General features: G+C 37.2%; 1 protein-coding gene across 1 annotated transcript in view; it reads right to left on the bottom strand.

Annotated features, from left to right (window-relative positions):
* The window catches only part of LOC149832882 (DNA primase), a 100,544-nt gene extending 99,651 nt beyond the window's left edge, over positions 1–893 (bottom strand). Inside the window, exon 1 of the mRNA XM_090013328.1 lies at positions 878–893. Coding sequence (XP_089869454.1) covers positions 878–893 — 16 coding nt within the window. The remainder of the gene's footprint in view (positions 1–877) is intronic.
* Positions 894–12,502: the final 11,609 nt, after the last annotated feature.

Here is a 12,502-nt window from a genome sequence, read left to right as displayed (position 1 = left end):
TTGTTGGATGAGTTAGTGACTAAGAATTGCAAAAACTAATGGATCAATCAATACCTTATCAAGCTTGAATAGATGTTAAAGACTTACTACAGCCTTCAGAGATGCAGCACATAACAATCATAAATTCATAATAGATGAACGAGAACAGCAGCCATGTGAACGGCTTTAGATGGATAAATTTGATTTCATAAAGTTTCAAACATCAAGGCTGACATATCCTATAGCATGGCAACTAAGAACACAACTAAACAATTTATTATTAGGTTGTATAATCCAAAAGAACTAACTGCAGCTTATCAGAAAGTAGGTCAGGTGCACTGACAACCTTTTTTATTGTTATCTCCATGATTATTTTTATATTGATTTGAAATTATTAAAAATGCAACGGTTACTTCTGAAAGTAAACAAACACGAGTATTTTTCTTGCATATAAACAGCTAGTTGAGAAACTTTTAGTTTTATTGAGTCCATCAATAAATTCAGAATTCATTTTGAGTAACCAGGTTTTCGTTCAAGTGTATGAGAGTCTTCACAGAAGCACTGCACAACATTATTATTCACTAAAACATTTCTCCTACAAGGGGGTGATACGGATGAGCACAGTGCAGAATAAACAGGGTTATTGCTTGCAGCTTCAGAATGCAACATTCCATTTCATCCCACTTTTAGGGATAAGCACACATAAAGGTTTCGACAATCTCTCCACATACCCATACCCAATTACATCAAGCCATTGCTGAGCGAAAATCCTGTTACTTCCAAAATTTCCCAATCAAGATTTCTCTTTAAACACGATATTCAAAAGAATCGGCTTCACCTCATATTCAAGGGAAACACATTTTCCTTTTATCGAAATGCACAAAACCCACAGGATTACCTGGGCCTTGATCCATGCCCCATACTCTATCTCATCAAAAGGATCAAGTGGTTTTCAATCATGAGTTAAGGCAGTGAATCAACAGAAAGGGATACGTCTCACTTTGGATCCATTGCAGCCGAAGCACGCTCATGCAACACCCGGCGAAAGGATACAATCACAGCACTAATTAGCCAAAAAATCGAACGACAACTAATGAGAACCAAATCAAATCATGCAACTGGACGAGAGACAAAAAGTCATGACCAAATTATCGACTACACCCAACCCAAAAAATCTTAACCCTTATTTCTACGGGGATTCCCACAGCCGAAAACCCAACCTTAATTAGGTTTCAAGTTTCAAAAAAACAAAATCCGCATCAAAATTGATATCACGACGATAATGCTGCCAATTACTCTAAATTGCAGACTAAAACGAACAAGAAAGAGTGCGAATCACAAGTCAAATTACAGATTGAATCCGGATTGTCGACGATTTGTTCCATAGTTGAAAGAGGGAAACAGCAATCACGCGTAGCCATAACTACCGATCTAAGCATATGATCGAAGGCAACCAAGACCGGTAAAAGAGAAAGGATTGGGAAGAACGAGAGGTTACCCGATTCGGAAATCCCCGGCCTCGACGAGGAGTCATCGATCGGTTCATCTTGGCCGTCCATGGAGTCGGATCGGACGGCAGAGAGGGTCGAGAGAAGCGTACCTTCCTCCAGGCGACCGCGGAAAAGTTTTCTGACGCAAAATTGATGAAATGGGCGGGAAAGAGCGATGCCCCCCTCTTTAAGACGGTCTCACTCAACTGGATACGGGTCCTGGACCTGACTTGGCTCCAGATATGGGCCCGGCTCTGGCTTTCTCTTGGGCAGAGGTGGGCACTAGGCCGGCAGCCCGTGGGCCTGACCGGCCTGGGCCATTAATTTGGACCTTTCCGGCCTCTGGCCTGACCCGGCCCAAAGTGGGCCGAAACAGCAACACACTGGCCCAGGTAAGGATGGATTTGGTAGACACTCAGTCTTGATGGGTTCCAAGTAGACTTCTTCAAGAGCTTGTTTGGAAACTCGGCGCTGGGATGGGCATTTATGCATTTGGTGTTCCCGAGGCAAAATCTTGGTCAAATGCTACGGTGGTCCCGTTTGGAATCTCGGCGTTACTCCAGGCATTTATGCATTTAGGGTGGTGAGTAGGGATGGCAGTGGACCGGGGGAAAGCGGGGCCCCGCCTCGCCCCGTTTGGACTTGGGATGAAGGGTATGAAACGGGGATGGAGGCGGGGACGAAGGTTAAAACCCATCCCCGTTTGGGGATGAACGTACCCTTTTCCCTGCCCCGCCCCGCCCCGCCTCATCCCCGTTTGAACCGGGGATGGAGGACATGAAGGCAGGGGTGGAGGTTAAAATCCATCCCCGCCGGGGATGGAGGCAGGGATGGAGGTTCTAATCTTGAGGCGGGGCGGGGGACAAGCTTGTCCCCCGCCCCGCCCCACTGCCATCCCTATATGTGAGGCCCTTTCTCATTTGTATTTACACTTAAGGATGGATTTGGCAGCTACCACCTCCTAGAGAGCCGCTGCCACTTTCTCAAATGCATAAACGCCCATCCCAGCTACCGATCCCAAACAGGCCCTAAGAAATTTTGGGAGGTCGCCAAACACGACCTCTACTGCTTATCTCAAGAGTTTTTCAGGAATGACAAACTCCCATCTTCTTTTAATAAATCAATCTCCATTCTTCTACCGAAGAAACACGGAGCAATTGATGTTAATGACTTCAGACCAGTGTCCCTTATGTGTTATTTACAGCATTCTTGCCAACGTCTTAACATCTAGATTGAAATCCGTCATCCCTAAAATCATTTGATTTTATTTCTCACCAAATTTTACTTCAAAATGTTCATCACATGGGATTCGAGAGGAGGTGGATATGTAGGATTAAGAAGTTGATTTTTTTTTTTATTAATAATCCGAAGAAACCATGCCGAACATGAAGACCTGGATTAAGAAGTTGATTACAAATGGATGGGCAGTGGTGCAACTTAGATAACCAAGTCGACTCTTTCTTGATGAGTAGGGACCTGGGGTGTCCCTTATCCCCTTTCTTATTCAACATGGTAGCCGAAGGTCTTGCTATAAAAATCTTTAAAAGATAACTATTCTTGAATTAAAATTTTGAACTACGCAGGAAGTATATTTTTTCAACATCTAATTACATGCAATATATAGAGAGAAAGAAAAAGTTGGTTATGCAAATCAACATTCCTTTTCAGTGAAAACAAAAGTTACAAAGCTACTTTAACAACTAGCTCATTTTATCGACTTGTTCAATTATCAACAACTCTGAATAAGATGATTTGTGAATCAAAATAATCTAAAAGAATCCAGATAAAACAACTTGTAGTGGCCAATATCTTAACTCATTTTTCTTGATAGATTAGCACTAAACTTTGTCACTAATATTTATACAATGAAAAATACTCTTCTTAAGTTAAATATATTGTTGATAATGATTAATATTATAAGCATGCAATCACCAAAACTTATACATATATGCAACATAAGCATATCAAATGCATCCAAAATAGCTTTGGAATCAAAGTAACATATATCGTGAAATTATATAAGTTGATTAGCGCGATTTTTTGTTGAGATTTTTTGGTGATAAAGTCCCTGCTAATTATACATTTTTTTTATTCATGTTCATTTGTATTCTTCTTTCATAGCAAAAATTATGTATATATTGTTTTGTCTTTGTTTGACGTTGATATGAATTTTTTAATTTAGCAGTTGGGTGTTAATCATAACAGTCATTGTGAAGGTCTTCGAGGAGCGGTCCGGACATGTGAGAGGGATGGGTGTGTTTGACATTCCATTCAAAGGTAAAACCTGAGTTTCAAAGTTATCTTCTCAATTACAATGATGCAATCGGAGGTCCAATGACTTGAACAACAAATGGAGTGAGATAGAAGAACAAAAGGCAAACCAGTTGTGACTCGAACATCATATAGAGCGAGAAAGAGAACAAATGATGAATTAGTTGTGACTCTAACAACAATTGGAGCAAGAGAGAGAAGAACAAAGGACAAGCAAGTTGCGACTCGAACAATAATTTGAGCGAGAGAGAGAGAAAAGAAAATAGGGAGTTCAGAGAGGAAATGTTGAACATGACGGCATTGCTCAGACAGAACCCCCACACCGTAGATCTTTCCATGGTTTTGGTATGCCTCTCTCTCTCTCTCTCTCTCTCTCTCTCTATATATATATATATATATATATATATATATATATATATATATATATATATATATATATTCTTAATAGTTGTCATATGTACTACCATGTTTTATTTTATTATGGTAGGAAAACAGATAAACCAATCTACAAGTCATGATGAAGTTTTGTGTTGTTTATCTATTAAGTTAAAATTTTGTTGGTTTTATATTTAGATTACTTTTGTTTTAGAGTATATACTATTGGGAATGATGAATGCAACTTTGTGACAAATTGGATCTTGTATATTTCTTTATCCACTTTAAAGTATTTACAAAATCTCTTGGCTGAGTGGACTTAATGTGCTTAATACCCTAGCTAGGATTAGTGAGAGAATTTAGTTTCCAAAATAACCTAGGCATCTTGTGAATTTCATATACTAATCATGTATTTTTGTCACGCTTGCTTCATATGAACTCTTATTGTTTTATATGGATAATATGAATTCGAAACTTTTAATTGTTTTCTTTATTCAGTGGATCTGGTGCAGTCAATCATTGAAAGAAGCTGAAATTTTTTGGGGACTCTTGATGATCACATCGTTTTTCTTTCAAGTTGATGATACAATTTTGAAGGTTATTGAAACTTTTAATAACTAAGTTAACTGGCAAAAAATAATTTTCATGGATGTTGCCCACCAGCTGAAGGTATATATGCTGAAAGAAACCATTTAAATATGGATTTCTTGTCAACTTGTATGCCTACTTGTTTTCTTAATTTAGATATGTATGAGATTGGATTAGGCTTCAAACTTGTGTGTGTTCTTTGTCACACTAACAGTTGAACATAACCTATTCTAAGAAATGACCCCAATAGTATGATTTGATCTTCAATATTTTTGCATTATAAGCTTATAGTGAATACCAATAAGAGATGGGACTAATGCTTCATCCTTTATACAAAACATGATAGAATTTGAAAACCTTTGTTTTTTAGAAAACTTAAAAAGCAATAAAGGGGACCATAGTATAGCAAAAGAGTTGCAAAACAATGCACATTTTCAATTCAAAACTTATGCACAAGAAAATTTGTGTGCTTTGTAGAGCCCTATACTAACATGATTTTGTTATAATTATCAAGATGTGAAGGTGCACCAGTTTTTCCATTACTGTTTATTTCAGTCAACATGGCCTTCAACATATTGCTCCTTCATCTTATCAAGATCTCCTCTGCACTAACGTCATCTCTTGTTGCAACTTTCTCTGGTTATGACCACACACAAACACACAAATTCAAACAACTATAGTTAGAGCAAAAACAAGTTTCAATTTCCTTACCTTTCAATTCTCATTGTTTTTGTTATACGATGCAGTTCTCATATATATATATATATATATATATATATATATATATATATATATATATATATATATATATATATATATATATGTTTTCATCTTTCCATTATCTTACCTGGGATTGCCTTCAACTCTACCAACTAACTTCATAGCAAGGCCGGACATCCTCTTGATTGGTTTATTTTTTGTATGCATGGCAACCATCAGTTGGATCTTCATCTGAACAAATATAAAAATATCACTAACTTACCTTGTTTTTTTATGCATGACAACTGCCTTTCTCTCTCATATCCAATGTTGTGCGGCCAGTTTGCAAATTGATATGTAAGAGTAAGCTAGCCTAATGCCTAATGCCTAATGACGACATAGGTATAAGTTTGGTGCACTCTAAGTAGCTAAAAAATTGCTTTATTACCATGCATGTTTCTTTGATGGAAGCAAAAGTACCACCCTTCAAGGGTTCTCATTCCTGCATTATTTCTCTCTCTCTCTCTCTTTAGTTTTATATGTTGTGGAATATTCATATTTTATTCTAATATAACTTTTTTTTTGCGTGTTTAAGGATTGTAATAGCAACATTCCCGTGTCACCATTATAGGTCTTAAACCCGTCATAGCCTATAACAATGACTACGAGGTCACTATTATAACATATAAAGGTGACTCCATGCTTGCCGTTATAGGCTCTAACATAATTTATTTTTTGTCGTTATCTCATATAACAACAACTGTGAAGTCATTGTTAAAGTCGAGTCGTCGTTATAGGGTCATCGTTGTTATAGGCTAAGTAGCCGCTATTGGGATGCAATCATTAACAACGACCTATAATTGTCACTGTTATTTATCAGCAAATGCCCAAGAGACGAATGACATCAACACCACAATTGACCCCCATTCTTGTAGTGTTGGAGGTAGCAAGTATAACATTTATTGACAAAAGAAAAAAGGGAAAGGGTCAAATGCGCTTGAGAGAGAGAGGTTTTGTAAAAAGGGGGAGAAATAAAAAAGGGTATGCTTTTTTCTTTTTTCAAATTATCAATATATATATATATATATATATATATAGAGAGAGAGAGAGAGAGAGAGAGAGATGGGAAAGTAGGAAATCAATGATACATGTAGGGGTGTCAACAGGTCGGGTTTACCCAAACACAACCTGTACCAAACCCTATAGGGTTCGGGTATGGCTATAAATAAGAAGACCTGATCAAGATCCGAGTTCGAACCCAAATATTTGATTAATATTAATTTGTGAAAATTTATACCAGACCCGAGCCTGACCCGAGTTCCGATTAAGACCCGCAAATTTTCAATGTAAAAATGATAAAAAAAAATATTATTTTAACGGGTATGGCCCGGGTCTAGTTCATGTTGTTCTTATCGGGTCTGGGTATGATTTCTCTTATGGTGAGTCCGATTACCCATACCATACCTGAAATTCGGGGCCAAGAGTGATTCCACCTGGGCTCAAACTAAACCTGACCCATTGACACCCTTAGGCAAGGGCGGATCCAGGGGGCGAGGAGGTGCTCGAGCCCTCCCAAAGTTTTGAAAATTTCCCTAGGGGGGCGAGTTAGGAATAAAAGCCTCAAAATCGTATAATCTTTATCTGAAAAGTATGATATCAATATTTGGTTCTAAAACATTCAATGAAATTATCTAGTTTGTGAAGTCCTCAAAGACCTCAAAACTTTCTTTCAATGTTAAAATAGTCAATCTGGACCTTGTTCAAGAATTTCAAGTACCTTTTCAGTAAAAAAATCCAACAATGGGAAATAATGAAGCAAGAAATACCGATGGTGTAGATTTCCTTGCAACATAAAGTTTGTAACTTATCTTGTCTCTAGTTCCAGGACATTGATCAATTTCATCATGATGAGTTGTTTCCTAGCATTCTTTTCAGTTTCATGAACTCCAAATCACAGCAGTGAACAATCAAATGTGCCTCCATCAACAGGAATAAACTTAACATCAGCAACATACAAAAATAGGAAATCAATTAGCAAGGCTAAAACATTACTGATCTTTAAAAATAACAGTTGTAGCATCAAATAGAAATTCCCTAGCAAGTTCAGGACTGTAATAACCTCAAATTTTGTAATTTATTTATTTAAATTTATTTAAAAATAACGAGTACTTTTCTAAATTTGGGCCTCGGATCCGTTACCGGATCCAGAAAAGAATGAGTAAATAACCAACCATGGGGTATTAAAACTATACTTATAATATTTAAATAAATAATTAATAGTATAAAAAGAAAAAAAAAACAAGTATTTAAGGTTGGATCCGTGTTTGGATCCAAATGGATCCAACATGTGGATCTAAGATCCATAAAATGGTCTTTATATCCATATCTATAATAAAACTAATAATAATAAGAAGAAGAAGAATATATAAATAAAATTTAAATTTTTATTTATTTATCTGAGGATCCACAGTTGGATCCATTCGGATCCAACTTGTGGATCCATATAGTTTGGGGCTCGGGTTACGGGCCTCGGGTCCGGACCCGAGCCACGCCCCTGTGTAAATCCTTTTTAAGAAAGGGGCAACCCGATAAGGGTTGTCTGATAGGTTTGTAAGAGAACAAGAAAGGGGCGTAACCGAAACTCCCATCTCGGCGATAAAAGGGGAGGCAGAAGAGGGGGTCTCACCCTCTTCCCTCATCTCCCTCGTTTCTCTCTCTCTCGTGTGGGCGTGCGTCGGAGTGGTGGAGATCGCCGGAAAGACCACCGGGGAAATCTTCAACAAGGTACGGGTTTTCCTCTTGATTTCGAGTGAGAAAGAGGGTGCAATTTTGTTTTCCATGGAATAGTTTAGGGAAATCATTAGAGAGAGAGGCAGATTTGGGGGTTTGAGGCGCCGGAAACCCCAAATCGACAGATTTGTGAGATTGAATGTTGTAATAGCCATGTGTATGCTTGGTTTTAATGTTGACATGAAAGGCAAATCTTAAGTTGTATTTATCCATCCAAAAAAAAAAAAGATCTCTCTGGACCGCATTTCTTGCATTTTCCTACCATGTTCATTTTAGTTCTGACGATCACATCACTTGGGAGAGTCCTTTTTATTCTAACGTTGTGTGTTAATGAATCTGCCACCTGTTTGTCTTATAAAAATTCAGTATTAGTGGACATCAAAGTATAGTCATATTTGACTTTCGTGGATGGTGTCATATTTCATAAATTTGAGTTTGTCCACTGCTGTAGATATTTGGAAGTTTTTACTATTTCATTGGCAACTGATGGTTGAAAATTAAAATGCATACTCTCAGTGGTTACAAAGGTGTAAGGGCAATTGTCAATCCATGCCTGTATTTTATTTGATCAGTTGACAGTGGTTCGTGAGACATTGAATGACATAGAGGGCTCTTTATGAATAATTTAGAAAGATAAGAACCTTTGTTCATTTAATATGCATGAAATCTCCTTTCCCCCATTTATTGAATTTCATCTATTGTTACAAATTGGGGCAACATTGGAGATAAAACAACTCGTTCAAGAAAACTACACGCATGAGATCTGGCATGTTCACAAAGATTCTTTCTGAAAGCCATTTGAATTGGGTGTTGTTGGCTTCATGGTTCGGTTTTGTTTGTTGTGGAGAATACCTATTGTACAGGCTCAACCTCGGGAGTTTCTTCTCGTCTACTGAGATGGTTAATTGAACAGGAAAATAGATAGATAATCTGAGTGGTGGGTTTTAGTTATTAACATGTAAAGTCGTGGTATAAATTTTTAACTCCTGCCAATGAATATAAAACATATGTTCTGAAGCTTTGATATCCAGACCCTTGCAGGAGCTGATTAACAACCCAGATAGAAATCACATATGTTCTGAATTCTTTTACATCCTCAGATTATTACATGCTCATGGTGTGGGAATAGTACCTATCTAGTGTGGCTTATTAGAACAGGTATAAATATATAGTTGATTAATGAAATCCTAATCACTATGGCTTTGTTGTGTTCATTGTTCCAAGGTTGTTATGGTGTGTATCAATTATAAACCGCAGGTCAATACCAAAAATTTTCTATTATGTCAAACTTTGGGTTAAAACATGGTTGTCAAACAACTCGAGGGTTTTATCTGCATTATGTTTAGAAAGCCTATTATGGTCGAGATAGGTTGTTGTTTAGCATAGGCAATATATATTGGAACTGTGAAATATATATATATATATATATATATATATATATATATATATATATATATATATCAAGTGTATACTTTAACACTTAGTGTTATTTTGATTCTAGAGCTAGATCTTTAAATTTGCAAGTTAAATTTCCAGATTTAGTTATATGCATGTATGGTAATTTTAATACATGTTATGAATGAGATTGTTCATATGCATTGATTTGATCTGACATGCCTAAGTATTATGCTATCGAAAAATTTGTTTAAGTGCATATACATACATGAAAACGATGTGTGTGTAACATGTACAATACTGCTTGAATGTCCACATGTACTTATGAATCATAAATGAATGCATGTGTATGAAATGATTTCATAAAAGCACATGCACACGAATAGTGAACTCATGCACATACATAAATATATTATTGTTTCATGCACATCTTTAAAATTTGTCATACATATGCATCGAAAAGCATGTGAAAAATAATGCATGGAGGCATGCGATTGATGATTTTTGCTTATGGATGCATTGATGGTCATTTGGATCATCAGGGGCTGGGTGAGCCTCGAGAACCAGTCGTTCTCTGATTTAGTTATTTTGATGCATTGCAACAAATCAAACGTGATATTAATGTTTTACCGCACTGTTCTATGTGATCACGGGCTGTGGTCCCGTGAAAAAGCTTAGCATGCTGATGTGCAAGCTTATGTTATTATTTTTGCATGTAAATTTGCAAATGTAAAGGAAATGAATTAATAACCAGATAAAAGAAAGTAAAGAACAATGTAATTCACTTTCTCCTTGATGTCCCTGCTTTAGCGTGGGAATCTTGGATATTGCGGTTTAGGGGAAACCGTGAGGATACAAAAACTCCGTGTGCGTTTTGTTGCCCCTGAACCCGATATTGAGGTTCTTCTTCTGGTCACAGTTTTAGGGAGAGTCCGCCACTTTACCCGGGAGTGGTGTGTTAGTCACAGCTGTGAGTTTGTTTAGTATACCAAGAAAGTGGTGCCAGTGGATGTTGTTTTCCATGGTGTCCCCGACTTTGGATGCTGTTTTCCAAGGTTCCGATAGATGGTGTTGTTTCCTGATATCGATCGAGGGCTAAGTGTGGAACCCGATAATAAAATACAAATTATGTGTTAAGCTACCCCGGGAACCCTACTTGACCTCGGGGACTATACCCGTTTGGTGTATCCGCGGGCAATGATAAATTAAAAAGATGAACTTAAAGATTGTGTGCATTTAATAGGACATGCATATGGAAAGAGGGGAGTTTAAATGAAAGATAATATGGGTTCATGCATTATACATAAATCATGCATATTCTTGCTTTGCATTAGTTCATGCATGTTTACCTGTTCACTTGGTTATTATATGTTGATCATTGGAGGATGTTGATCTCTGTTGCATTTAATTTCCTTATTGATTAAGTTGTGATCAATGTTAATTACTTCGTGTTTCCTTATGTTCAATTCTGCATGAATGATTAATTGTCTTATGAATTGATTATAACCATATTCCTCAAAATATTACATGGATCTTATTTATGTTTTTTTTCTTATTTGATTCATTAGGGAAACCTGTACGCAGAATTCTTCGGATTTCTGACCCACTTCTTTTATTGGTTTTTCCCAGACGCAGGTGATCAGTGAAATGGACTCGCTTCTGAGGGGATACGAGGGTCACATTTGTTTCAGACGACTTCACTTACGGACAGAGTGGCTCTACTGTTATTTTCTTTTAGTTCTTCTTATTTCCTGCAATTTGTTATTTCACTTTTGGCATTGAATATGACTCTTATTGATTCATTAATAAAAGAGTTCAGTTGGTTGGTTATGAATGATAAATGTAAGTTGGTTTGTGGTGTGTGGTTATCCAACTGAAATTGGAACTGTAGGGACCCCAGGTCTCTGGGAAGTTTTCCGCAACTTTTATAAAAAAAAAAAATTCCACATTTTTCAAAGGTATGAGTTGGGGTCGTTACAAGGACTCTGCATGTTTTTGAGGTAGAGAACCATCACCATCCACATCATTGCCATCCTTGTCAACAAAATCATCATCCTGAAACTTAGACAGTTGAATAAATGTAAACAAAGAGTACAATCAGCAGACCAGGTGCTTCGTAATCACAACTTTGACACAATTTTTTTTAGCGTGCTCAAAAAATCCTCTAATGTTATCTCCTTTGTTAATAGTGACAAAACCATCTTCCACCATAAGTCTGCGATGAACACATGGCCTACCCTTCAATGCATGTGCTTTTCATGGCATAGAACAGTCACATACTGGTGCAAAATTCATGTGTTACATGTCCTGAATAGTAACATTCACCTAGAAATGGGGAACGCAACCAACTCAATCTAGGTTCATAAAGGTTGTACCCAAACCATGTCTTCTGGTACTCTCTCTCTCTCTCTCTATTGGGTAGTCGGAAAACCAGATACATGGGGTTCCTAGGTTCCTGAAAACCTGTTTTTTGGGTTCTCTAGTACCAGAAGAAGTAAGTTTCTCTGGTGGCATGAAGCTCTTATCCGAAAAACGGGTTGGGGGATCCTTATTAGTTTAGAAAACTCATTTTTCTGGCATGTTCTCTGTCAGCAATAACCCCAAAGTCTAGTGCTTTCTTTGAAGCCATATTCGATTGGAGTGTTTGGCTATTGCTGATCGGCGGAAAGCCTACTGAAACCTACATGAAATCTTCTACAGTACACAACTACAGTGATCAAACTCTTGGTTTTACGGCATATGGGTGTTTGTCACAACATTCGTTGAAACGTCGGATGCAAATAACACTGAATTTTCAACTTTTCGTCCATCGGAAGACCTTTGGTGGATGCTGGAAATCTTGATTGGATCGATTTTCTTTGCCTTAGATATTTCTTTTCTAGTACTTTTTCGATTGCTGAATTTGTTTTTTTTTT

This window comes from Nuphar pumila, chromosome 7, assembly GCF_984573655.1.
Source record: "Nuphar pumila chromosome 7, dmNupPumi1.hap1.1, whole genome shotgun sequence".
In the NCBI taxonomy this organism is placed as follows: domain Eukaryota; kingdom Viridiplantae; phylum Streptophyta; class Magnoliopsida; order Nymphaeales; family Nymphaeaceae; genus Nuphar; species Nuphar pumila.
Note: the sequence above shows the minus strand (reverse complement) of the source record. Positions and strands in the feature narration are given on the sequence as shown.